The sequence below is a fragment of the Salvelinus fontinalis genome, chromosome 10 (assembly GCF_029448725.1).
Source record: "Salvelinus fontinalis isolate EN_2023a chromosome 10, ASM2944872v1, whole genome shotgun sequence".
Taxonomy (NCBI): Eukaryota; Metazoa; Chordata; class Actinopteri; order Salmoniformes; family Salmonidae; genus Salvelinus; species Salvelinus fontinalis.
The window spans coordinates 20,352,487-20,376,499 of record NC_074674.1 but is presented as its reverse complement, the minus strand read 5'-3'; the positions used below and the strand labels follow the sequence as shown (position 1 = coordinate 20,376,499).

The 24,013-nt window shown below is 44.3% G+C and overlaps 1 protein-coding gene across 1 annotated transcript; it reads right to left on the bottom strand.

Annotated features, from left to right (window-relative positions):
- Positions 1-965: 965 nt before the first annotated feature.
- Positions 966-18,392, bottom strand: LOC129863795 (V-type proton ATPase subunit B, brain isoform). The gene is made up of 14 exons (XM_055936050.1): positions 18,153-18,392; positions 17,772-17,827; positions 17,487-17,585; positions 17,268-17,361; positions 11,320-11,397; positions 11,069-11,208; positions 10,465-10,566; positions 7,691-7,788; positions 3,888-4,011; positions 3,576-3,726; positions 3,240-3,322; positions 2,981-3,085; positions 2,727-2,856; positions 966-2,603 (listed from the first exon to the last, which is right to left on the bottom strand). The coding sequence occupies exons 1-14, from the start codon at positions 18,289-18,291 to the stop codon at positions 2,473-2,475; spliced, it is 1,530 nt and encodes a 509-aa protein (XP_055792025.1). The 5' UTR covers positions 18,292-18,392; the 3' UTR covers positions 966-2,472.
- Between the last annotated feature and the right edge of the window lie 5,621 nt (positions 18,393-24,013).

Genomic DNA, 24,013 nt, shown 5'->3' with positions numbered 1-24,013 from the left:
GCTGTGTGTTTCTTCTGCTTGGCTTGTATGTCTGATTTACATCCAGTGATTCAGCTCCCTGTAGGACTTGACTGACCCCCTACACGTGTGTGTACACATGCACACACAAAGACACAAGAAAATTCACACCTGTCCTCACCAGGGAGAACACAGCCCATTTCCGCCCCACAGAGAGGTGTTTAGCGAAGGTGTGAGTCTGGCATAGGAGGGAGAAGAGAGAGAGCGAGGGAGAGATTAGGTTCATTATCTGTTTGAAGGCCAGAAGAGACTCGAGAGAGAGAACAAACTGTCTGTGTGCATGAGGACACAGTAGAACACACAGCCCTCTGCCTACAGGGCATGTCATGCACATATATCTCCTCTCCTCTCTCGCTCCCCCTTCTCTCCTCGCTCCCTTCCTAAACACTAACCTTAAATCCTGTCTGTACTCAGTGGGACTGAAGAGTAAACCAGCTTGTTTCTCAGTATGTGTTCAGTACAGAACAACTATCATTACTTACAATCTACCTATAAGGTGTAGGCCTACGGTTGGTTCACTGATTGGAGAGGGGAGCAGTTTATTACGTTCATTAGTACACAGCTCAACAGCACCATCCTGTGGCCTTTTACTGTACTGCATCTGCTATCACGGAGGACTGTCTGTCTCCGCAACTGTGTGTGTGTGTGTGCACTGCATGTGCAAGGCCACGGGCACAAAGAGACGCATGAAGACGTACGAAATTGCATGACGCATTCATCATTGTCTGTTTTTTTGTCCGTTAAAAGTTAAACTCTTTCCGGACGAGTTTCATAAATAAAAACTGACAATTTGTACGTTTTCTGTCGGACAATCATCTCTGTTGTCCGTCATCCATCAACGGATAACATCCACTGAAAAACCATTGGCTCAATCCGTAATTTCCGGATGCCAAAAGTCTGTGTGTCAGCGTCCTTAAAGAGCTAGGAACCACAGAAGAGAGCGGGAGCAGCGTGTATTCCTTTATTGCACAGACACACTCCAAAAAGCTGAGCAGTCATGCATGCATTTCGACCAAAACTACACTAACCATAAATCCCGAAACAGAACATTTACCAAAAGATATAGAGGAACACATACATAAATACAGTACATCCATCTACTCTAGAGGTCTTCACTGTAAATAACAACATTGTCATCACTAAACCACAGCGTGCGTGTCGACGGAGCAGCTACAATAGAGAAATGTAGAGAGAAATATATAGACAACACAGATACACTGAGTGTACAAAACATTAGGAACACCTGCTCTTTCCATGACATAGACTGACCAAGTGAAACCTATGATCCCTTATTGATGACACTTGTTAAATCCACTTGAATCAGTGTAGATGAAGACAGGTTAAAGAAGGATGATTTGTAAGTCTTGAGACATTTGACATTCAGAGTGTGAATGGGCAAGACACAAGATTTAAGTGCCTTTGAGCGGGGTCTGGTAGTAAGTGCCAGGAGCACCGGTTTGAGTGTTTAAAGAACTGCAACGCTGCTAGGTTTTTCATGCTCAACAGGTGTATCAAGAATGGTGCACCACCCAAAGGACATCCGGACAACTTGACACAACTGTGGAAAGCGCTGGAGTCGACATGGGCCAGCATCCCTGTGGAACGCTTTCGACGCCTTGTAGTCCACGCCCTGACGAACTGAGGCTGTTCTGATGGCCAAAGGGGGTGCAACTCAATATCAGGAAGACGTTCCTAATGTTTATGCACTCAGTGAACAGGCAATAATAACAACAGGCAGTTTATGTGTTGTATCTCTGGCTTTAGTTCAATGAATTAAGGGAGCTTTCAGGTTAACTCGGGGCAGAAACGCCACTGATCTATGCAGAAGATACTATCAGCAACACACAGGCAACTTATTGGTCATAACAAAAGACCATTAGAAACGTAAACAATCACTTGTGAGTGAAATAGGCGGTTGGGCTTGATCCCGTCTTTCATACACATGCATCATCACTGCATATTCACTAGTCGACACCTACAGTACACCTACACATCCTGATAAAAATACCTTATACCATCTCTCTGACTTACAACAGACCATTCACCAATCTATCCTTCCATCCATCCATCCTTCCATCCATCCGTCCATCTATCCATCCATCCAATACATCTAACAGCCAAGGCCAGGAGATTTTCCTGATCATGTGATCTGACCAGGGAAAATCCCAGACCCTATTACCAGGCTATTTGGCTCTGCTGATCAGAGAGAACCTCTCTGGCTTGGAAACCACTGTCTCCATCATGTGCATCTTCTACTTCTATAGGTTTATCTGTTAGGGTAAGGGGTTGTCTCTGTGTGTGACAGTATCAGTACTAGCCTATGACAACGCGTACAGTACAGAAGCTACTGGCAATGTTACAACAGCAACACCATTACAAAGAGACCGAGCAAGAGAGAAGGGTTGGAGTTGTGTGTGTGTGTGTGTGTCACTATGCATCCCTATGTTGTCATCATTACTTCAAGCGGGGGTAGAACTCTGCCAGGGTGCTCTGAGGGATTCTTTTCAGCATCTCTTTGGGGAAGATTCTCATCAGCTGCCAGCCGATATCCAGTGTCTCAAACACAGTCCTGTTCTCATAGGCTCCTGGAACAGAAAGAGAGAGAGAGAGATTACACACTTGCACACGCACTCAAACACGCACGCAGGCAGGCAGGCAGGCACACACACACAGTCCTCCTGTCCGCTCCCCCCTATGCCCCAGTGTACCCTGGGCGATGAAGTTCTTCTCAAACTTCTGTAGGAACTCCAGGTAGAGAAGATCATCAGGCGTCAGAGCCTCCTCTCCTACCACAGCCTTCATCGCCTGCACGTCCTTACCTATAGCATAACACGCATACTACACACACACACACACACACACACACACACACAATAACAGATGTTTTCCAGCAGAAGTGTCTAAGGTTGTTGAGCAGTGTGTATGTGTGTGTATGTGTGTGTGTATGTGTGTGTATGCATACCAGCTGGTTGGAGACATCAGAGTGGTCTTTGCGTGTCATCCCCTCTCCGATGGCTGACTTCATCAGACGAGACAGTGATGGCAGAACATTGATGGGAGGATAGATCTAGAGAGAGAGAGAGAGGTAAAGAGGGAGAGAGTTGGAAACATCACAACATCAATTGAGAGAATCGATTTGCCAGACACTAGAATCCTGCCAATGCCCAGAGGCACTTTTGAAGGTAACAGCCACATAGCTGTGTGTGTCTCTGTGGTGTCACCTGTCTATTGTGCAGCTGTCTGTCCACGTAGATCTGTCCCTCAGTGATGTACCCTGTCAGATCAGGGATGGGGTGAGTGATGTCTGAGAGAGAGAGAGAGGTAAAGAGGAAGAGAGTCAGAACATCACAACATCACTTGAGAGAGAGGAAGTAAGTAAAAGACTGTCCGTATTTGAGCAGTCAGTTAAGCAATACATGTGTGTACAGTAGCATCGTTGGGTAAAGGGATATGGGTGATCGACATATCATTGTTGGGCATAGTTAGTATAGGGATCTGGGTGATAAACATACCATCGTTGGGCATAGTTAATATAGGGATCTGGGTGATAAACATACCATCGTTGGGCATAGTTAATATAGGGATCTGGGTGATAGAGCCGTTGCGTCCCTCCACCCGACCAGCTCTCTCGTAGATGGTGGCAAGGTCAGTGTACATGTAGCCTGGGAAACCACGACGACCTGGGACCTCCTCTCTGGCTGCTGAGACCTGAGAGGTGGGGGGATGACATTTACTCGTTATCATTGATTTAATGTGTAATAATGTTGATGTTGCTGCGGCGATGTCTCACCTCTCGTAGCATCATAGCGTGTGTGTGTGTGTGTGTGTGTGTGTGTGTGTGTGTGTGTGTGTGTGTGTGTGTGTGTTACCTCTCGTAACGCCTCTGCGTAGGAGCTCATGTCAGTCAGGATGACGAGGACGTGCTTCTCACACTGATAGGCCAGATACTCTGCTGATGTCAGAGCTAGGCGGGGCGTGATGATACGCTCTATACTGCGAGTAGAGAGAGGAACATAATTATGATCATTTGTACACTGCAAATTAACCACAACTAGGCCCAAAAATAGATTGTATTTGAAAATAAAAAACATTTCATACCTTGATTACATTGAGACACAATGACATATATATCTTTTTTTATTCTTGGAAAAACTTGGGAACAGATTTCCAAAATGAAACAAATTTTCCGATGAATTCCTATATACACTGCTCAAAAAAATAAAGGGAACACTTAAACAACACAATGTAACTCCAAGTCAATCACACTTCTGTGAAATCAAACTGTCCACTTAGGAAGCAACACTGATTGACAATAAATTTCACATGCTGTTGTGCAAATGGAATAGACAAAAGGTGGAAATTATAGGCAATTAGCAAGACACCCCCCAAAAAGGAGTGATTCTGCAGGTGGTGACCAAAGACCACTTCTCAGTTCCTATGCTTCCTGGCTGATGTTTTGGTCACTTTTGAATGCTGGCGGGGCTCTCACTCTAGTGGTAGCATGAGACGGAGTCTACAACCCACACAAGTGGCTCAGGTAGTGCAGTTCATCCAGGATGGCATATCAATGCGAGCTGTGGCAAAATGGTTTGCTGTGTCTGTCAGCGTAGTGTCCAGAGCATGGAGGCGCTACCAGGAGACCGGCCAGTACATCAGGAGATGTGGAGGAGGCCGTAGGAGGGCAACAACCCAGCAGCAGGACCGCTACCTCCGCCTTTGTGCAAGGAGGAGCAGGAGGAGCACTGCCAGAGCCCTGCAAAATGACCTCCAGCAGGCCACAAATGTGCATGTGTCTGCTCAAACGGTCAGAAACAGACTCCATGGGGGTGGTATGAGGGCCCGACGTCCACAGGTGGGGGTTGTGCTTACAGCCCAACACCGTGCAGGACGTTTGGCATTTGCCAGAGAACACCAAGATTGGCAAATTCGCCACTGGCGCCCTGTGCTCTTCACAGATGAAAGCAGGTTCACACTGAGCACATGAGCACATGTGACAGACGTGACAGAGTCTGGAGACGCCGTGGAGAACGTTCTTCTGCCTGCAACATCCTCCAGCATGACCGGTTTGGCGATGGGTCAGTCATGGTGTGGGGTTGCATTTCTTTGTGGGGCCGCACAGCCCTCCATGTGCTCGCCAGAGGTAGCCTGACTGCCATTAGGTACCGAGATGAGATCCTCAGACCCCTTGTGAGACCATATGCTAACACATGCACATTTGTGGCCTGCTGGAGGTCATTTTGCAGGGCGCTGGCAATGCACCTCCTTGCACAAAGGCGGAGGTAGCGGTCCTGCTGCTGGGTTGTTGCCCTCCTACGGCCTCCTCCACGTCTCCTGATGTACTGGCCTGTCTCCTGGTAGAGCCTCCATGCTCTGGACACTACGCTGACAGACACAGCAAACCTTTTTGCCACAGCTCGCATTGATGTACCATCCTGGATGAACTGCACTACCTGAGCCACTTGTGTGGGTTGTAGACTCCGTCTCATGCTACCACTAGAGTGAGAGCCCCGCCAGCATTCAAAAGTGACCAAAACATCAGCCAGGAAGCATAGGAACTGAGAAGTGGTCTTTGGTCACCACCTGCAGAATCACTCCTTTTTGGGGGGTGTCTTGCTAATTGCCTATAATTTCCACCTTTTGTCTATTCCATTTGCACAACAGCATGTGAAATTTATTGTCAATCAGTGTTGCTTCCTAAGTGGACAGTTTGATTTCACAGAAGTGTGAATGACTTGGAGTTACATTGTGTTGTTTAAGTGTTCCCTTTATTTTTTTGAGCAGTGTATATATTATACAGTAAATGTTAGATTTTTTTGGCCTGTTACCCGACCCATGCATTAGGGTGTCCACCTCCAGTGCTCAGAATGACAGGAATCATATTTAAATTATGGTAGTTCATCTTAACATTGGGCTCCTGAGTGGTGCAGCGGTCTAAGGCACTGCATCTCAGTGCTAGAGGCGTCACTACAGACACCCTGGTTCGAATCCAGGCTGTATCACAACTGGCCGTGATTGGGAGTACTATAGGGCCGCGCACAATTGGTCCAGCATCGTCCGGGTTTGGCCGGTGTAGACCGTAATTTCTTAACTGACTTTCCTAGTTAAATAAAGGTTAACAGAACATGCAACTCCTGTAATGAAGCAGCCAATAAAACGTCATTATGCAATTAGCAGGAAAACACCATTCTAAACATTTAGCCAACGCTCATTTTAAGAGCAACGTACAGGAGAAATGAGCGTTAAATACCTTCGTCAAGGGCACATCAACTGATTTTTCACCTGGACAGCTTGCAGATTCGAACCAGCGACCTTTCAGTTACTGGCTCAATGCTCTTAACCACTAGGCTACCTGCACCTGGTAATATAAGTTCCATATGTGACAGAGATGAAAATCTCTGTTGGAAACTTGGAAGGACGGGGACTATAAAGATGCAACAACGAGGATGGGATGCTAATATGACTAGGATTGTGCCTTTGGCTGCTGGACTACGAAAGAAAGTTGATGTGAAAACCAATAGAACAGGAAAAAAATGCTGGTTTCAATGGCATATGAGGAAGTCTTTATAAAACAATTGCCTCCACGTTTCTAGGGTCCGATTTTGCCTAGGATCATTTGAAGCGAGGTAAGACATACCTCATAATATGAAATAAAAAGTTCAGGTTTCAAACAATTAAATATATGTTTTCAAAATGCCTCCGACTCGCATTGCAAAGTGGTGTGTGAGACACTGATACCCCAGCCAGGTCACCAATGACACAAGTCAGTATTCGACTTGTGTCGAATCTATGTCTGTTGACTTAGGGGCAACAGCGAGCACTGTTACCTTCAAGTAGGTTTCAGTTTGGGCGTTGTGGATGTGTGCAAACATCTGCACCTCCTTCCAAATGTTGCAAGTTCAAATCCTGCGAAACAAAGCTGTTTTTGTTTTTTGTATTAAGCTTAACCCAAAATTGAAACCCTTACCTTAAAAAAATCAGAGGTAATGCCTAAACAACCTTAAACACTTAAAAAAGTGCAACATCTTCGAAATTTGAGACACACGGACGAACGTCTAATTCTGAAGTGACACTGTGAGAGCTAGTTGGATACCCTGCCTACTGTTGCCTATGCACTGAATGGCAAATGGGAGGCACGCTTCAGTTACGAGTTGAGAAAAAAAGATTGTAGCTCTTTTTAATCATGGACATCAAAACGCAATTACATTTAGAATGGTTGCACAATGACTGGGCTTATAAAAGCACGTTTCACTCCAGCAGCAACTATCTGAGGAGCAGCAGCAGCTCTACCGCTGTCCGACTAGTGATATTCCCCTCAAAATTAGCTCTATATACCGTGACGTGTGATAAATAAATTGACTAACCAAAATGCACACGCCCCAATTATTCCACTAAATGTAGCTAATTAACCTATAAGCCAATAAGCATGATAGTCAACTGTATTTACATCAACTGATATTTCCATCAATTAATAAAAATAATACTTTTTCAATGGGATTGTTTTTTCTCCTGGTCAATTTGGCTGGCAACAATTCTATTTATCAGCTACAACAAAAAATATATTGCCCAAAAACAGGCAATTACCAGCTAACAAAAACCCTGCAATGAAGGTTAATTGGACAGGTTGAGGAGCAGGTGAGATGAGGGTAGAGGTTAAAGGTTAGAAGTGACCTACGTGGGGTCGTTGGCCAGGTTGAGGAACAGACAGACATTGTCCATGGAACCATTCTCCTCAAAGTCTGACTTGAAGAACCGAGCTGTCTCCATGTTGACCTGGGGTCAAGGGTTAGAGGTCAAAGGTTAAAGCTGGAATCCTTCATTCAAATAACAAAGCGGTCACCCTGTAGTGGGGTAATATTTGATATGTGTATATTATATATACACTACATCAACAAAAGTATGTGTACACCAGCTCGTCGAACATCTCATTCCAAAATCATGGGCATTAATATGGAGTTGGTCCCCCCTTTGCTGTTATAACAGCCTCCACTCTTCTGGGAAGGCTTTCAACTAGATGTTGGAGCATTGCTGCAGTCAGGGCTCTGTGCAGGTCAGTCAAGTTCTTCCACACCGATCTCCACAATCAATTTCTGCATGGATCTCGGTTTGTGCACGGGGGCATTGTCCTGCTGAAACAGGAAAGGGCCTTCCCCAAACTGTTCCCACAAAGATGTAAGCACAGAATTGTCTAAAATGTCATTGTATGCTGTAGCGTTAAGATTTCCCTTCACTGGAACTAAGGGGCCTAGCCCGAACCATGAAAACCATTATTCCTCCTCCACCAAACTTTACAGTTGTACTATGCATTGGGGCAGGTAGCGTTCTCCTGGCATCCGCCAAACCCAGAAAAGTCAGTCCGACTGCCAGATGGTGAATCGTGATTCATTACTCCAGAGAACTACTACTCAGTAGTTCCACTGATCCAGAGTCCTATGGCGGTGAACCTTACACCACTCCAGCCGACGCTTGGCATTGCGCATGGTGATCTTAGGCTTGTGTGCGGCTGCTCAGCCATGAATATCCATTTCATGAAGCTCCCAATGAACAGTTATTGTACTGACGTTGCTTCAGAGGCAGTTTGGAACTCAGTAGTGAGTGTGGCAACCGAGGACAGACGATTTTTACTCACTACGTGTTTCAGCACTTGGCGTCCCCGTTCTGTGAGCTTGTGTGGCCTACCACTTCGCGGCTGAGACATTTTAGCTCCTAGACGTTTCCACTTCACAATAACAGCACTTACAGTTCACCGGGAAAGCTCTAGCAGGGCAGAAATTTGACGAACTAACTTGTTGGAAAGGTGGCATCCTATGACAGTGCCACGTTGAAAGTCACTGAGCTCTTCAGTAAGGCCATTCTACTGCCAATGTTTGTCTATGGAGATTGCATGGCTGTGTGGTCGATTTTATACGCCTGTTAGCAACGGGTGTGGCTGAAATAGCCGAATCCACTAATTTGAAGGGGTGTCCACATACTTCTGTATATATAGTGTACCTCACATGCGACTCATAATAAGACTATGCAATTAGCCTACTCAAATTGTTATCTTCATCTGACTCCCTTTAACATTATAATAAACATTATGAGAAGTGAATATCAAAGCAAGCATCATTTCATTACTTTGCAAAACAAATTGTTTCACATACAAGGCATACAACTTAAGTTACAAGGCAATACTGACATTAACAAAGCATAATTCTGAGCATATAGATCCTCAGTTAACTTACAAGACAAAGCATGAACAAAGAGATGCCTACTAGGCCAGAGTCCTAGAAAAATCTGAATTGATCATATAACCTTCAAATGGACAGGATACAGGATGAGAGAGAGAACAACAGACCTTCATTTCATTTATAACATCTGAATGTGTAAAACCAACCACCATTGTCCAATCAAACAATACCAAGTTTACAGTAACCTGATCACTCAGGCCCAATCTCCACAGGATGTCATAGCATCTAACTTTCATTTAGATTTTTAATTAAGGTCAACCACATTACAATGATTTTGATATAAAGATGATATATAGAGTCCCAGTCAACAGTTTGGAAATTGTTTGGAAACTCATTCAAGGGTTTTTCTTTATTTTACTATTTTCTACATTGACTTGCAAAATGTTCTACATTGTAGAATGATAGTGAAGACATCAAAACTATGAAATAACACATAAGGAATCATGTAGTAACAAAAAAAGTGTTAAACAAATCAAAATATATTTTATATTTGAGATTCTTCAAAGAAGCCACCCTTTGCCTTTATGACAGCTTTGCACACGCTTGGCATTCTCTCAACCAGCTTCATGAGGTAGTCACCTGGAATGCATTTCAATTAACAGGTCTGCATTGTTCAAAGTTAATTTGTGGAATTTCTTTCCTTCTTAATCTGTTTGAGCCAATCAGTTGTGCTGTGACAAGGTAGGGGTGGTATACAGAAGACAGCCTTATTTGGTCAAATATGTAACACTTTTTGGGATTACTACATGATTCCTTGTGTGTTATTTCATAGTTTTGATGTCTTCACTATTAATAGCAAAAATAAAGAAAAACCCTTGATTGAGAAGGTGGTACTGTATATTAATAAAAACATTTTTGGGGCAGGGTTGGAAATTCTCCCGGGTCGCAAACCCTACATTGGGAACCGTTGCTTTAAAGGGTCAATCTGAAGTTGTTACATTTTTTTTAAATTATTTAGAAATGTATAATATGTATCCATTGTTTCTGGAAGAATATAACTTATAATTGCCCCATGAGCTAAGTTCAACTGAATAGCCTCAAAACATGCTTTAAACTATACATGTGATATCATGGATGGTCAGTCCTTGCATCCATTGCTCTGTCTATGAATTTGAGAGTGGATACATTTCTCCAGGCCTATCCATCAGCTTTTGGCCCTTTACGGATTGGCCCTTTAAGGGGCCACGTGCGTGTAACCATGTTCATGTGCGTGTCTCACCCCCATTGCGGCGAAGACGATAGCGAAGTTGTCATCACTGTAGTCCATCACATCTTTAGACTTCCTCACCAGCCCTGCCTGACGACAGATCTGAGCCGCTATCTACAGAGAGAAAGAGAGGGGGGGGGAGAAAAAGACAGAGGAGAAGAGATGGGGCGAAAGAAAGAAACACGCTGCAGGATATGAAAAAACAACTGTTTCCTTCCTTGGAGGAGAGCCTCAAAGCTCATTTCCCATTTAATCAAACTGAACTAATTAAAAGAAAATGATACAAATTAATGAATCAATTTAATTAGTGGGTTTAATCAGCACTAGACCCTATGGATGTGCTACTTCAATACCTTCACACAAATTGCCAGGCCATTCAGACAGCTCTTAATGCTGAGGATGGGGGTTAACAGAGGTAGTGTGTGTGTGTGTGTGTGTGTGTGTGTGTGTGTGTGTGTGTGTGTGTGTGTGTGTGTGTGTGTGTGTGTGTGTGTGTGTGTGTGTGTGTGTGTGTGTGTGTGTGTGTGTGTGTGTGTGTGTGTGTGTGTATGGGTGTGTGTGTGTGTGGGTGGGTGGGTGGGTGGGTGGGTGGGTGGGTGCGTGCGTGCGTGCGTACCTCGTTGTGTGGCAGTCCTGCAGCAGAGAAGATGGGTATTTTCTGCCCCCTAGCGATGCTGTTCATGCCGTCTATAGCAGAGATCCCTGTCTGGATCATCTCCTCCGGGTAGATACGACACTGAGGGTTGATAGGCTGGCCTGGACACACGCGCACGTCCACACACACACACACATCATCATCTCCTCAAAAAAGAAACAATACTCTCTATTGTTATATTCATCTCTCAATCTATAACTCTAGACGTGTACCCATGATGTCCAGGTAGTCTTCTGCCATCACTGTGGGGCCTTTGTCGATGGGCTTGCCTGATCCATTAAACACGCGACCTGCAAACAGAAATGCACATACACACACACAGGCATGCACACAAACACACACAGATTCAGATTGACTGTTCTTAACGTGTGTTACTGTACGTGTGTATACAACAACAACAAAACATTTACAGCGAGGGAGAGGTTGAAATTACACAATTGTTAATTTCAGTCAGGGGGAGGGCTTAGTATTTTTTTTGTTTCGTTCAGGGGAGGGTTATGTAATTTGTAAACGATTAAATGTCGTTTTGCTCAGTGTTTGAGAATTAGTTGCTTATTATAACTCGATGTGTGCCCGATGCTGCCCCTCATAGGTGATTCTCTGCTGGGCATGCAATATCAAGTGTGCCTAGTGTGGTCTCAATCAAATGATCCATAGCCTATACCGTAGGCTACGGCTATACGAAGAGCATGCTGGGAGAAGCACTGGGTTGGTGTATATAACACTAGGCTACACTGCATTACACACCGCAATGGATAGGCTATCCTAATCATAAGCCCTGGCCTGCCCTGTTCTTGCTGAAGCAAACCCCTTTTGTGCTGCCAAACCAATGGCTGTGCTGTGCACCGGTGGCAATTCAGGGCGTGAGTCAAAGGCTTCTTCCAGGAAATAATGTTGTATTTGTCCAAAATGTTCCGTTTGAAAGCGAAGATGAGGAGGAGGACCGGAGGTAAGTTTGCTACAATTGATTTTAATAAAAAACAATATGTTTCATTGCCCATAATGAAGCTATTTATTAGCGTTATTGATCTCACAATGAGCCATAATCGAGTAATTTACATAACTTATTGTACATTAATATGAAGCGGCAGCCGTGGAGATGGACAAGCAATGGATGCTGAAAGTCGGCTAATTCCAGAAGGCCTAATTCATTCATTTGAATTCGATTTTAGACTACTAACAACAAGAGGGGCTTTGTGTTGGAGCAATCTCTTATAGTCTACTATCCATAGATTTTGGCAGCCAACTCCTGCTGTTTGATAAATGAAAATATTCTCGCTCTCATCCATAATAATGTCATCATGTAGACTAGACAACCCGCACAGCTACCTGCACTGTATCTGCGAGCTGTTGGCTAGATGGCAGGTGCCAGACCAGAGTAGGCACGTTTGCTATTTAGTGCAACAGTTTTTGTGACAAAACTATCAGTAGATTTGAAAATGCGATGGAAACACATTGAACTTTAGATTCTTTACGAAAAAGTCGATTTTGTGTGCACTACTGTTCCTTTGGAAAGTATTCAGACCCCTTGACTTTTTCCACATTTTGTTTACTTTATAGCCTTGTTCTAAAATTTAGTAAATAAATAAAAATCCTCAGCACTCTACACACAAAAACCATAATGACAAAGCGAAAACAGCTTTATACATTTTTGCAAATGTATAAATGTTTTTTAACAGAAATACCTTATTTACGTAAGTATTCAGACCCTTTCTATGAGACTCGAAATTGAGCTCAGGTGCATCCTGTTTCCATTGATCATCCTTGAGATGTTTCTACAACTTGATTGGAGTCCACCCGTGCTAAATTCAAATGATTGGACATGATTTGGAAAGGCACACATCTGTAATAGGTCCCACAGAGCGAAAACCAAGCCATGAGGTCGAAGGAATTGTCCTTAGAGCTCCGAGACAGGATTGTGTCGAGGCACATATCTGGGGAAGGGTATCCAAAAAAACTCTGCAGCATTGAAGGTCCCCAAGAACACAGTGGCCGCCATCATTCTTAAATGGAAGAAGCATCTAACCACCAACTCTTCCTGAAGCTGGCTGCCCGGCCAAACTGAGCAATTGGGGGAGAAGGGCCGTGGTCAGGGAGGTGACCAAGAACCCGATGGTCACTGTGACAGAGCGAGAGAGTTCCTCTGTGGAGATGGGAGAACCTTCCAGAAGGACAACCATCTCTGCAGCACACCACCAATCAGGCCTTTATGGTAGAGTGGCCAGACGGAAGCCACTCCTCAGTAAAAGGAACATAAAAGCCCGCTTGAAGTTTGCCAAAAGGCACCTACAGGACTCTCAGACCATGAGAAACAATATTCTCTGCTCTAATGAAACCAAGATTGAACTCTTTGGCCTGAATGCCAAGCGTCACGTCTGGAAGAAACCTGGCACCATCCCTAAGGTGAAGCATGGTGGTGGCAGAATCATCATGTGGGGAAGTTTTCAGTGGCATGGGACTGGGAGACTATTCAGGATCAAGGCAAAGATGAACAGAGCAAAGTACAGAGAGATCCTTGATGAAAACCTGCTCCAGAGCTCTCAGGACCTCAGACTGGGGCAAAGGCTCACCTTCCAACAGGACAACATCCCTAAGCACACAGCAGAGACAGCGCAGGAGTGGCTTCGGGACAAGTCTCTGAAAATAGCTGTGCAGCAACGCTCCCCATACAACCTGACAGAGCTTGAGAGGATCTGCAGTGAAGAATGGTAGAAACTCCCCAAATACAGGTGTGTCAAGCTTGTAGCGTCAAACACAAGAAGACTTGAGGCTGTAATCGCTGCCAAAGGTGCTTCAACAAAGTACTGAGTAAATGGTCTGAATACTTATGTAAATGTAATATTTCAGTTTTATTTATTTTTTATAAATTTGCAAAGATACATTAAAAAACTGTTTTTGCTTAGTCATTATGGGGTATTGTGTATAGATTGATGGGCGGGGGGGAACTATTTAATCACTTTTAGAATAAGGCTGTAACCTAACAACATTTTGAAAAAGTCAGGGAGTCTGAATAATTTCCGAAGGCATTATACGTCATCAAGCATTGATATGTATCCATTGGTGGAAACATACCACTGGTGGGGAAATGCTAATATTTTAAATTAACAAAAATATAAACGCAACATGCAACATTTTCAAAGGTTTTACAGATTTTATTTTTTTTCATTTTACCCCCTTTCCCCCCTCAATTTCGATCTTGTCTCATCGCTGCAACTCCCCAACGGGCTCAGGGGGTGAAGGTTGAGTCATGCGTCCTCCGAAACATTACCCGCCTAACCGCGCTTCTTAACGCCCGCCCGCTTAACCCGGAAGCCAACCGCACCAATGTGTTAGAGAAAACACTGTTCAACTGACGACCGAGGTCAGCCTGCAGGCGCCAGGCACGCCACAAGGAGTCGCTAGAGCGAGATGAGCCAAGTAATTCCCCCCCCCCCCCCCCCCCCCCAGTCAAACCATCCCCTTACCCGTGCGACGCTGGGCCAATTGTGCACCGCCCTATGGTAGGTCCGAGTTACAGTTCATATGAGGAAATCCGTCAATTGAAATAAATTCATTAGGTCCTAATCTATGGATTTTATATGACCGGGAATACAGATATGCATCTGTTGGTCACAGATACCTTAAAAACAGGTAGCAGCGTGGATTAGAAAACCAGTCAGTATCTGGTGGACACCATTTGACTCATGCAGCGCAACACATCTCCTTCACATAGAGTTGATCAGGCTGTTGACTGTGGCCTGTGGAACGTTGTCCCTCTCCTCTTAAAATAGCTGTGCGAAGTTGCTGGATATTGGTGAGAACTGGAACACACTGTCGTACACGTCGATCCAAAGCATCCCAAACATGCTCAATGGGTGACATGTCTGGTGAGCTTGCAGCCCAAGGAAGAACTGGGACATTTTCAGCTTCCAGGAATTGTGTACAGGTCCTTGTGACATGGGGCCATGCATTATCATGCTGAAACATGAAGTGATGACGGTAGATGAATGGCACAACAATGGACCTCAGGATCTCATCACAATTTGCATTCAAATTGCCATCGATAAAATGCAGTTGTCTTTTGTTGTCTGTAGCTTATGCCTGCCCATACCATAACCCCAGCACCACCACAACGGGGCACTCAGTTCACAATGTTGACATCAGAAAACCGCTCGCCCACACAACGCCATACACGCTGCCATCTGCACGGTACAGTTGAAACCAGGATTAATCTGTGAAGAGCACACTTCTCCAGCGAGCCAATGGCCATAGAAGGTGAGTTATGATGCCTAACTGCAGTCACGTCAAGACCCTGGTGAGGATGACGAGCATGCAGATGAGCTTCCCTGAGACGGTTTCTGACAGTTTGTGCAGAAATTCTTCGGATGTGCAAACCCACCGTTTCATCAGCTGTCCGGGTGGCTGGTCTCAGACGACCCGCAGGTGAAGAAGCCGGATGTGGAGGTCCTAGGCTTGCGTGGTTACACGTGATCTGCGGTTGTAAGGCCAGTTGAACGTACTGCCAAATTCTCCAAAACGACGTGTATGGTATAGAAATTAACATTACATTTTCTAGCAACAGTTCTGGTGGACATTCCTGCAGTCAGCAAGTCAATTGAATGATCCCTCAAAACTTGAGACATCTGTGGCATTGTGTTGTGTGACAAAACGGCACATTTTAGAGTGGCCTTTTATTGCCTCCAGCACAAGGTGCACCTGTGTAATTATCATTCTGTTAATCAGCATCTTGATATGTCACACCTGTCAGGTGGATGGGTTATCTTGGCAAAGGAGAGAGGTTCGCTAACAAGGATGTAAACAAATTTGTGCACCAAATTTGAGAGAAATAAGCTTTTTGTTCATATGGAACATTTCTGGGATCTTCTATTTCAGCTCATGAAACATGGGACCAACACTTTACATGGAAACCTAGCTAGTGTCAGTAAATGTTGAAACTTGAATGGCTTGGTGTGCTAAGTTAAAATCAGGGCTAGAATTGATGGGGTATGTGAGGGTATTGGGGCCTTTGTTAAAGAAAAAGGCTAAACGCATAGGCTTACCTCTTAAGATTTTTTTTTTTTTTAATGGACCTGATTATATAAAGCGATCTATAACTAAGCTTTAGTACGCAATGCCATTTAAAAAAATCAATTGTGAAGCATTTGTTACACACAACAGGCTGGCAGGAGCGCTCAGCATTTCAACAACACATCAACAACATGCCCATGAATTTGACATTTAGGCTGTATAAAATGTTAACTAATTACTTAGAATTAGATAGTAATTAAACAAAATAGTCTTATTATGCTATACAGTCGTTCAGCAGTGCCTTTTGAATTCACCTGAAGAAATATGAGTTTGGCCAGTCTTTGGTTTGAGAATCCTACGCATGTTCAGCAGATGCTCTTATATTTCATTTCCCTAATCACAGTGACCACAAATCTATTTTGTAACAACAATATCATGGAATTAAATATAATAAATTAGAAAATGATAGTTTTCCAAATGAAAAACATGTTACAAGCGCATACCTGATGATATGCTGATGATATGCTGCTGTTTTAATAAACAAATGGCTTTTTCTCTAATTCTTTGATGGCGATCAGATACTTCAGTTGTCATTGGTTCTGTTGCGCTCAATTTTTACAGTTGATAGACAACTGTACCACTGTTCCAAACTTAGACTACCCTCTTTTTTTAACAAGAGCCTATATAAAAAAATGTAAACGTCTCTGTTGCTGCAGCAGGCGCTTATTCGCTGTCAGGCTCTGTTGTGGTATTAAAAACAGATTCTGCTTGTCTCCAGTCATGTAAAATGACAGAACTGTATCAAATGCGCTTTTAAATGGATATTTTTTCTCGGACCGCTAATAAGATGATAGGTTCATTCAGTGCTTTAAGAATAATGGAGATCTTTTCACCCCTTCCCTTGTTCGCGGTGGTCTGCCTTCTGGCTACGTTGCCATGTAATGCTTACAAAATGAAGGACAGTTTCTAAAACTGCATATCAAAGGGTCTGGTCTGTCCTAGGAGTCAGGGTAAATGACAGGCATGTTCTCTGCTATCCACTGTGTTTTTATATATAATTTGGGTATAGGGGAATATCTGACCTCACTTCAGAGGTCAGATTTTCTCCAGGTATCCCTCGTTATAAATAACGTACAGTTCCTAAGTCCCATACCCAGCATATCTTCAGAGACAGGGGTGCGTAGGATGTCCCCTGTAAACTCACAGCTGGTCTTCTTAGCATCAATACCTGATGTCCCCTCAAACACCTACACACATTCACACACCCACAAACACGCGCGCATACGCAAAAGGGCAGTTAACACAGGGCTCTGAGTTGTAGGATTTTGAGACATGATGGGCAAGTCACACACAAATACATACACACACTGACCTGCACCACGGCTTTAGACCCTGTAACCTCCAACACCTGGCCACTCCTCTTGGTTCCATCTGGCAGGGTCAGGTGGACGATCTCTGCATACCTGGGAAACTGTCTCACAAACACAGACAGACAGACACACACACACACACACACAGACACACACACACACACACAGGGTCATGAGGATGATTTGATCACACCTGGGAAACTGAATAACATGCCCGCTGGTCAGAGACTGGCTGTGTTTTAATACAATATGTTGATTTGAAGATGTACTGATCTGTGATCTCTCACCTTCACCTGGTCCAGAATCACGAGAGGCCCGTTCACTCCAGACACTGTCTTATAGGCTACAAACAGAGAACAGAGTTACTCACACACTGCTCACACCCGTTGTAGTAAGAAGCTGCAAGTCATGCAACTGCTGCAAAACATTTTGAGGGGGTGATGGTGAAATTCGATTTATTTGAATTCATTAGGATATGAGAAACGTATATTTCCCAGCAACATATGATACAAATTGGTTTCAATAGGAATCGATGGCCCTGAATACTACTACTAGTCATCATCACTTGCCGCAGAATGCGCAACGTTATCTCCTATCGGGCTGTCTGGCTAGCCCCTCCGTTCCTGCGTTATTCTCCGGTTTACCGGGCACGATAGCTAATAACTCACTCAGGCGCGGCTGGGAGATGTAGTCGCGTTTAACAGCCAGGACTTGCTCCCGGGAGGCAGCCGTCTTGTTGCCGGTAACGGCTGATGAGAGCTCGTTAACAGCTCCGCTGACCATTCCCTTCAGCACCTTCAACGCCATGTTTACCTCTGGATTGGAGTTGGAGTAGACAAGTCGTGACAGCAAAACTGCGCATGCGAGGTCGCTACGCGGAGGAGCTGACCAAGGTGCTGATTATTCCAAAATGTGTTTTATTATAAGGGGCGTAAACTGACATTTTGGGCTAAAACAAGTATTATAAATTGGGTGGTTCGAACCCTGAATGCTGATTGGCTGACAGCCGTGGTAAATCATACCTGTATACCACTGGTATGACTAAACAATGTACAGTATTTTAAAATGATCACACATTTATAGTGAAATTTTATCAAATCAAATAAAACAATCAAATGTTATTTGTGACATGCTTTGAAAACAACAGGTGTAGACTAACAGTGAAATGCTTACTTACGAGAAATAATTGAAACATAATAATACAAATAAAAGGGATAACTACACAATGAGTAATAATAACTTGGCTATATATTATATTAACTCAATACATTAAGTCATGACTTAAGAATGATTACCTTCTACACTAAAAGTTAATGAACCTACAGCACTAGACTAAACTTCGCATGTGTCATCCTTGTGGTATTGAGAGATTAACACTGACTGCACATAAAGGGAGATAGTTCTGACATGATAGAGTGCTTGCTTTGTTATCAAACTAATCTTGTGTCCTTTCTGTCATCCTGTGAACCCTGTTAATTGCTGCTAGCAGCTATATTTCAGTGTTGTGTTTCTGTGATCCTCAGAGGTTGAGAAATTGGCAATTGCGCAGGAGGTTGGTGGCACCTTAATTGGGGAGAAGGGCTTGTGGTAATGACTGGAGCGGAACTAATGGAAAGGTATCAAATACATCAAACACATGGTTTGATGCCATTCCATTTGCTGCGTTCCAGCCATTATTATGAGATGTCCTCTCCTCAGCAGCCTCCACTGAATCTGACATACTGGTACGACCTAAGATGGCGGCTGATATAGGGGCCGGTGCCATCAGACATTTAGCTCTAACTTTGGAACGCTATGGGCTATCAACTCAGTTCTAATTGACCCTTCGATAAGCCCCAGATTCGACCAACCAATTGCAGAACTCCATGAAGCCAGTGAGGGCAGTGGGGAAAACACATTTAAATTGTTTAAATGGCTAAATAATTTAACAATGCACCAGGTGTACTTGCTAATGTGATTCCTGAAATGCATAATACATTTTTCTAATCTGAAATTATATTTTTGTTACATTGTTTGCTAGCTCAGCTGGTAAGCTAGCTCTGTCTCATTGACCACCAAACATTGCTAATGCTAGCTAGCTAGCCACTTAATATAACTTCTCTCATAATGGTTGTTAGCCATGTTAATAATACAACTCCCATCAGAATACGATTTGAGAGCAGTAGTTTGCTCCAAAATTGGTTGTAGCTTTGACTGAATGCTGACAGTGAATTCAGAGCCATTCAGTGGCTAGCAACACTACAAAGATCATTTTACGAGGTTCACGTGAAGCAATTATGATGAAAGTCCACCACAAATACCCGAGAGTTTCCTGATTAGCAAAGTGTAGTTGGTGTTTAATTTCAATGTGTATTAAAAACACAGTTTGAGATCAGTGGTTGGAAGGGGGAATCGAGTTTTCCAGAAAAAAAAGTTGTCAGAGATTGCAACAGTAAAAAAGGTGATCGGGGCTTAACGAAGAGCCAATTGCATCTGAAAGCTGAGACTCTCAACTTGGTATAGAGACATTCGTTTATTTTTTATTTTTCATTTAGTTCTGGTGGCACTTTCAGGGTTAAGGATCGGACCCTTTTTTTCCCCAATTTTCGCCTAAAATGACATACCCAAATCTAACTACCTGTAGTTCAGGACCTGAAGCACGGATGTGCATATTTTTGATACAATTTGAAAGGAAACACTTTGAAGCTTGTGTTAATGTGAAATGAATGTAGGAGAATATAACACATTAGATCTGGTAAAAGGTAATACAAACAAAGAAACATCAGTTTTTGGGTACCATCTTTGAAATGCAAGAGAAAGGCCAGAATGTATTATTCCAGCCAAGGCACAATTTAGGTTTTGGCCACTAGGTTGCAGCAGAGTAGGTGCAAAGTTTTAGACTGATCCAATGAACCATTGCATTTCTGTTCAAATGTTGTATCAAGACTTCCCAAATGTGCCTAATTGGTTTATTAATAACGTTTCAAGTTCATAACTGTGCACACTTCTCAAACAATAGCATGGTATTATTTCATTGTAATAACTACAGTAAATTGGACAGTGCAGTTAGATTCACAAACATGTACGCTTTCAGCCAATATCAGATATGTATATGTCCTGGGAAATGTTCTTGTTACTTACAACCTCATGCTAATGGCATTAGCCCATGTTAGCTCAACCACCCCGAGGGGGCCCCACCAATCCTGTAAAGGTTGTTAATATGTAATCAGATTATGAAATTGTATTTGTCACATGCGCCAAATACAACAGGAGTAGACCTTGCAAGACCTTACAAGCCCTTAACCAACAATGCTTTAAAGAAGATAAAAAAATAAAAATAAGTGTTTAGTAAAACATTTATAAGAAATAGAAAAAAGTACCAAATAATTCAACAGCAGCAGAAAAATAACAAGCAAGGCTATATACAGGGGGTATCGGTACAGAGTCAATGTGCAAGGCACGGGTCAGTTGAGGTAATATTTACATGTAGGTAGAATTAAAGTGACTACTCAAATATTATAAACAGAGAGTAGCAGCAGTGTAAAAGAGGGATTTGGGTAGCCCTTTGATTAGCTCTTCAGGAGTCTTATGGGTTGGAGGTAGAAGCTGTTAAGAAGCCTTTTGGACCTCGACTTTGCGCTCCGGTGCCACTTGCCGTGCAGAGAGAACAGTCTATGACTAGGGTGGCTGGAGTTCTTGACAAATTTTAGGGCCTTCCCCTGACACAACCTGATATAGAGGTCTTGGATGGCAGGAATCTTGGCCCCAGTGATGTACTGGGCCATACACACTCTGTAGTACCTTGCGGTCGGAGGTCGAGCAGTTGCCCTACGAGGCAGTGATGAAACCAGTCAGGATGCTCTAGATGGTGCAGCTGTAGAACCTTTTGAAAATCTGAGGACCCATGCCAAATCTTTTCCGACTCCTGAGGGGGAATAGGTTTTGTCGTGCCCTCTTCACGACTGTCTTAGTGTGATTGGACCATGATAGTTTGTTGGTGATGTGGACACCAAGGAACTTGAAGCTCTCAACCTGTTCCACTACAGCCCCGTCGATGAGAATGGGGGCGTGCTCGGTCCTCCTTTTCCTGTAGTCCACAATCATCTCCTTAGTCTTAATCACGTTGAGGGAGAGATTGTTGTCCAGGTCTCTGACCTCCTCCTTATAGGCTGTCTCATCGTTGTCGGTAATCAGGCCTACTACCGCTGTTGTGTCATCGACAAATTTGGTGTTGGAGTCGTGCCTGGCCATGCAGTCATGAGTGAACAGGGAGTACAGAAGGGGACTTAGCGTGCACCCCTGAGGGGCCCCCGTGTTGAGGATCAGCGTGGCAGATGTTTTGTTACCTACTCTTACCACCTGGGGGCCGCCCATCCGGAAGTCCAGGATCCAGTAGCAGAGGGAGGTGTTTAGTCCCAGGGTCCTTAGCTTAGTGATGAGCTTTGTGAGCACTATGGTGTTGAATGCTAAGCTGTAGTCAATGAATAGCACTCTCACATAGGTGTTCCTTTTGTCCAGGTGGGAAAGGACAGTGTTGAGTGCAATAGAGATTGCATCATCTGTGGATCTGTTGGGGCGGTATGCAAATTGGAGTGGGTCTAGGGTTTCTGGGATAACGGTGGTGTTAGCCATGACCAGCCTTTCAAAGCACTTCATGGCTACAGACGGGAGTGCTATAGGTCAGTAGTCATTTAGGCAGGTTACCTTAGTGTTCTTGGGCACAGGGACTATGGTGGTCTGCTTGAAACATGTTGGTATTACAGACTCAGTCAGGGACAGGTTGAAAATGTCAATGAAAACACGTGCCTGTTGGTCAGCGCATGTTCGTAGTACACGTCCTGGCAATCCGTATGGCCCTGCGGTCTTGAGAATGTTAACCTGTTTAAAGGTCTTACATCGGCTTTGGAAAGCGTGATCATACAGTCATCTGGAACAGCTGGTGCTGTCATGCATGTTTCAGTGTTACTTGCCTCGAAGCGAGCATAGAATTAATTTAGCTCGTCGTGGCTGTGCTTCCCTTTGTAGTCTGTAAATTTGCAAGCCCTGCCACATCCGACGAGTGTCGGAGCCCGTGTAGTACGATTCAATCTTAGTCCTGTATTGACACTTTGCCTGCTTGATGGTTCGTCGGAGGGCATAGCAGGATTTCTTATAAGCTTCCGGGTTAGAGTTCCACTCCTTGAAAGCTCTATCATCAAATCAAATCAAATTTATATAGCCCTTCTTACATCAGCTGATATCTCAAAGTGCTGTACAGAAACCCAGCCTAAAACCCCAAACAGCAAGCAATGCAGGTGTAGAAGCACGGTGGCTAGGAAAAACTCCCTAGAAAGGCCAAAACCTAGGAAGAAACCTAGAGAGGAACCAGGCTATGAGGGGTGGCCAGTCCTCTTCTGGCTGTGCCGGGTGGAGATTATAACAGAACATGGCCAAGATGTTCAAATGTTAATAAATGACCAGCATGGTCAAATAATAATAATCACAGTAGTTGTCGAGGGTGCAGCAAGTCAGCACCTCAGGAGTAAATGTCAGTTGGCTTTTCCTAGCCGATCATTGAGAGCATCTCTACCGCTCCTGCTGTCTCTAGAGAGTTGAAAACAGCAGGTCTGGGACAGGTAGCACGTCCGGTGAACAGGTCAGGGTTCCATAGCCGCAGGCAGAACAGTTGAAACTGGAGCAGCAGCACGGCCAGGTGGACTGGGGACAGCAAGGAGTCATCACGCCAGGTAGTCCTGAGGCATGGTCCTAGGGCTCAAGTCCTCCGAGAGAGAGACAGAAAGAGAGAAAGAGAGAATTAGAGAGAGCATACTTAAATTCACACAGGACACCGGATAAGACAGGAGAAGTACTCCAGATATAACAAACTGACCCTAGTCCCCCGACACATAAAATACTGCAGCATAAATACTGGAGGCTGAGACAGGACGGGTCAGGAGACACTGTGGCCCCATCCGATAATACCCCCGGACAGGGCCAAACAGGAAGGATATAACCCCACCTACTTTGCCAAAGCACAGCCCCCACACCACTAGAGGGATATCTTCAACCACCAACTTACCATCCTGAGACAAGGCCGAGTATAGCCCACAAAGATCTCCGCCACGGCACAACCCAAGGGGGGGGCGCCAACCCAGACAGGAAGATCACATCAGTGACTCAACCCTCTCAAGTGACACACCCCTCCTATGGACAGCATGAAAGAGCACCAGTAAGCCAGTGACTCAGCCCCTGTAATAGGGTTAGAGGCAGAGAATCCCAGTGGAGAGAGGGGAACCGGCCAGGCAGAGACAGCAAGGGTGGTTCGTTGCTCCAGAGCCTTTCCGTTCACCTTCACACACCTGGGCCAGACTACACTCAATCATATGACCCACTGAAGAGATGAGTCTTCAGTAAAGACTTAAAAGTTGAGACCGAGTCTGTGTCTCTCACATGGGTAGGCAGACCATTCCATAAAAATGGAGCTCTATAGGAGAAAGCTCTATCCTTTAGCTCAGTGTGGATGTTGCCCATAATCCATGGCTTCTGGTTGGGGTATGTACGTAGTCACTGT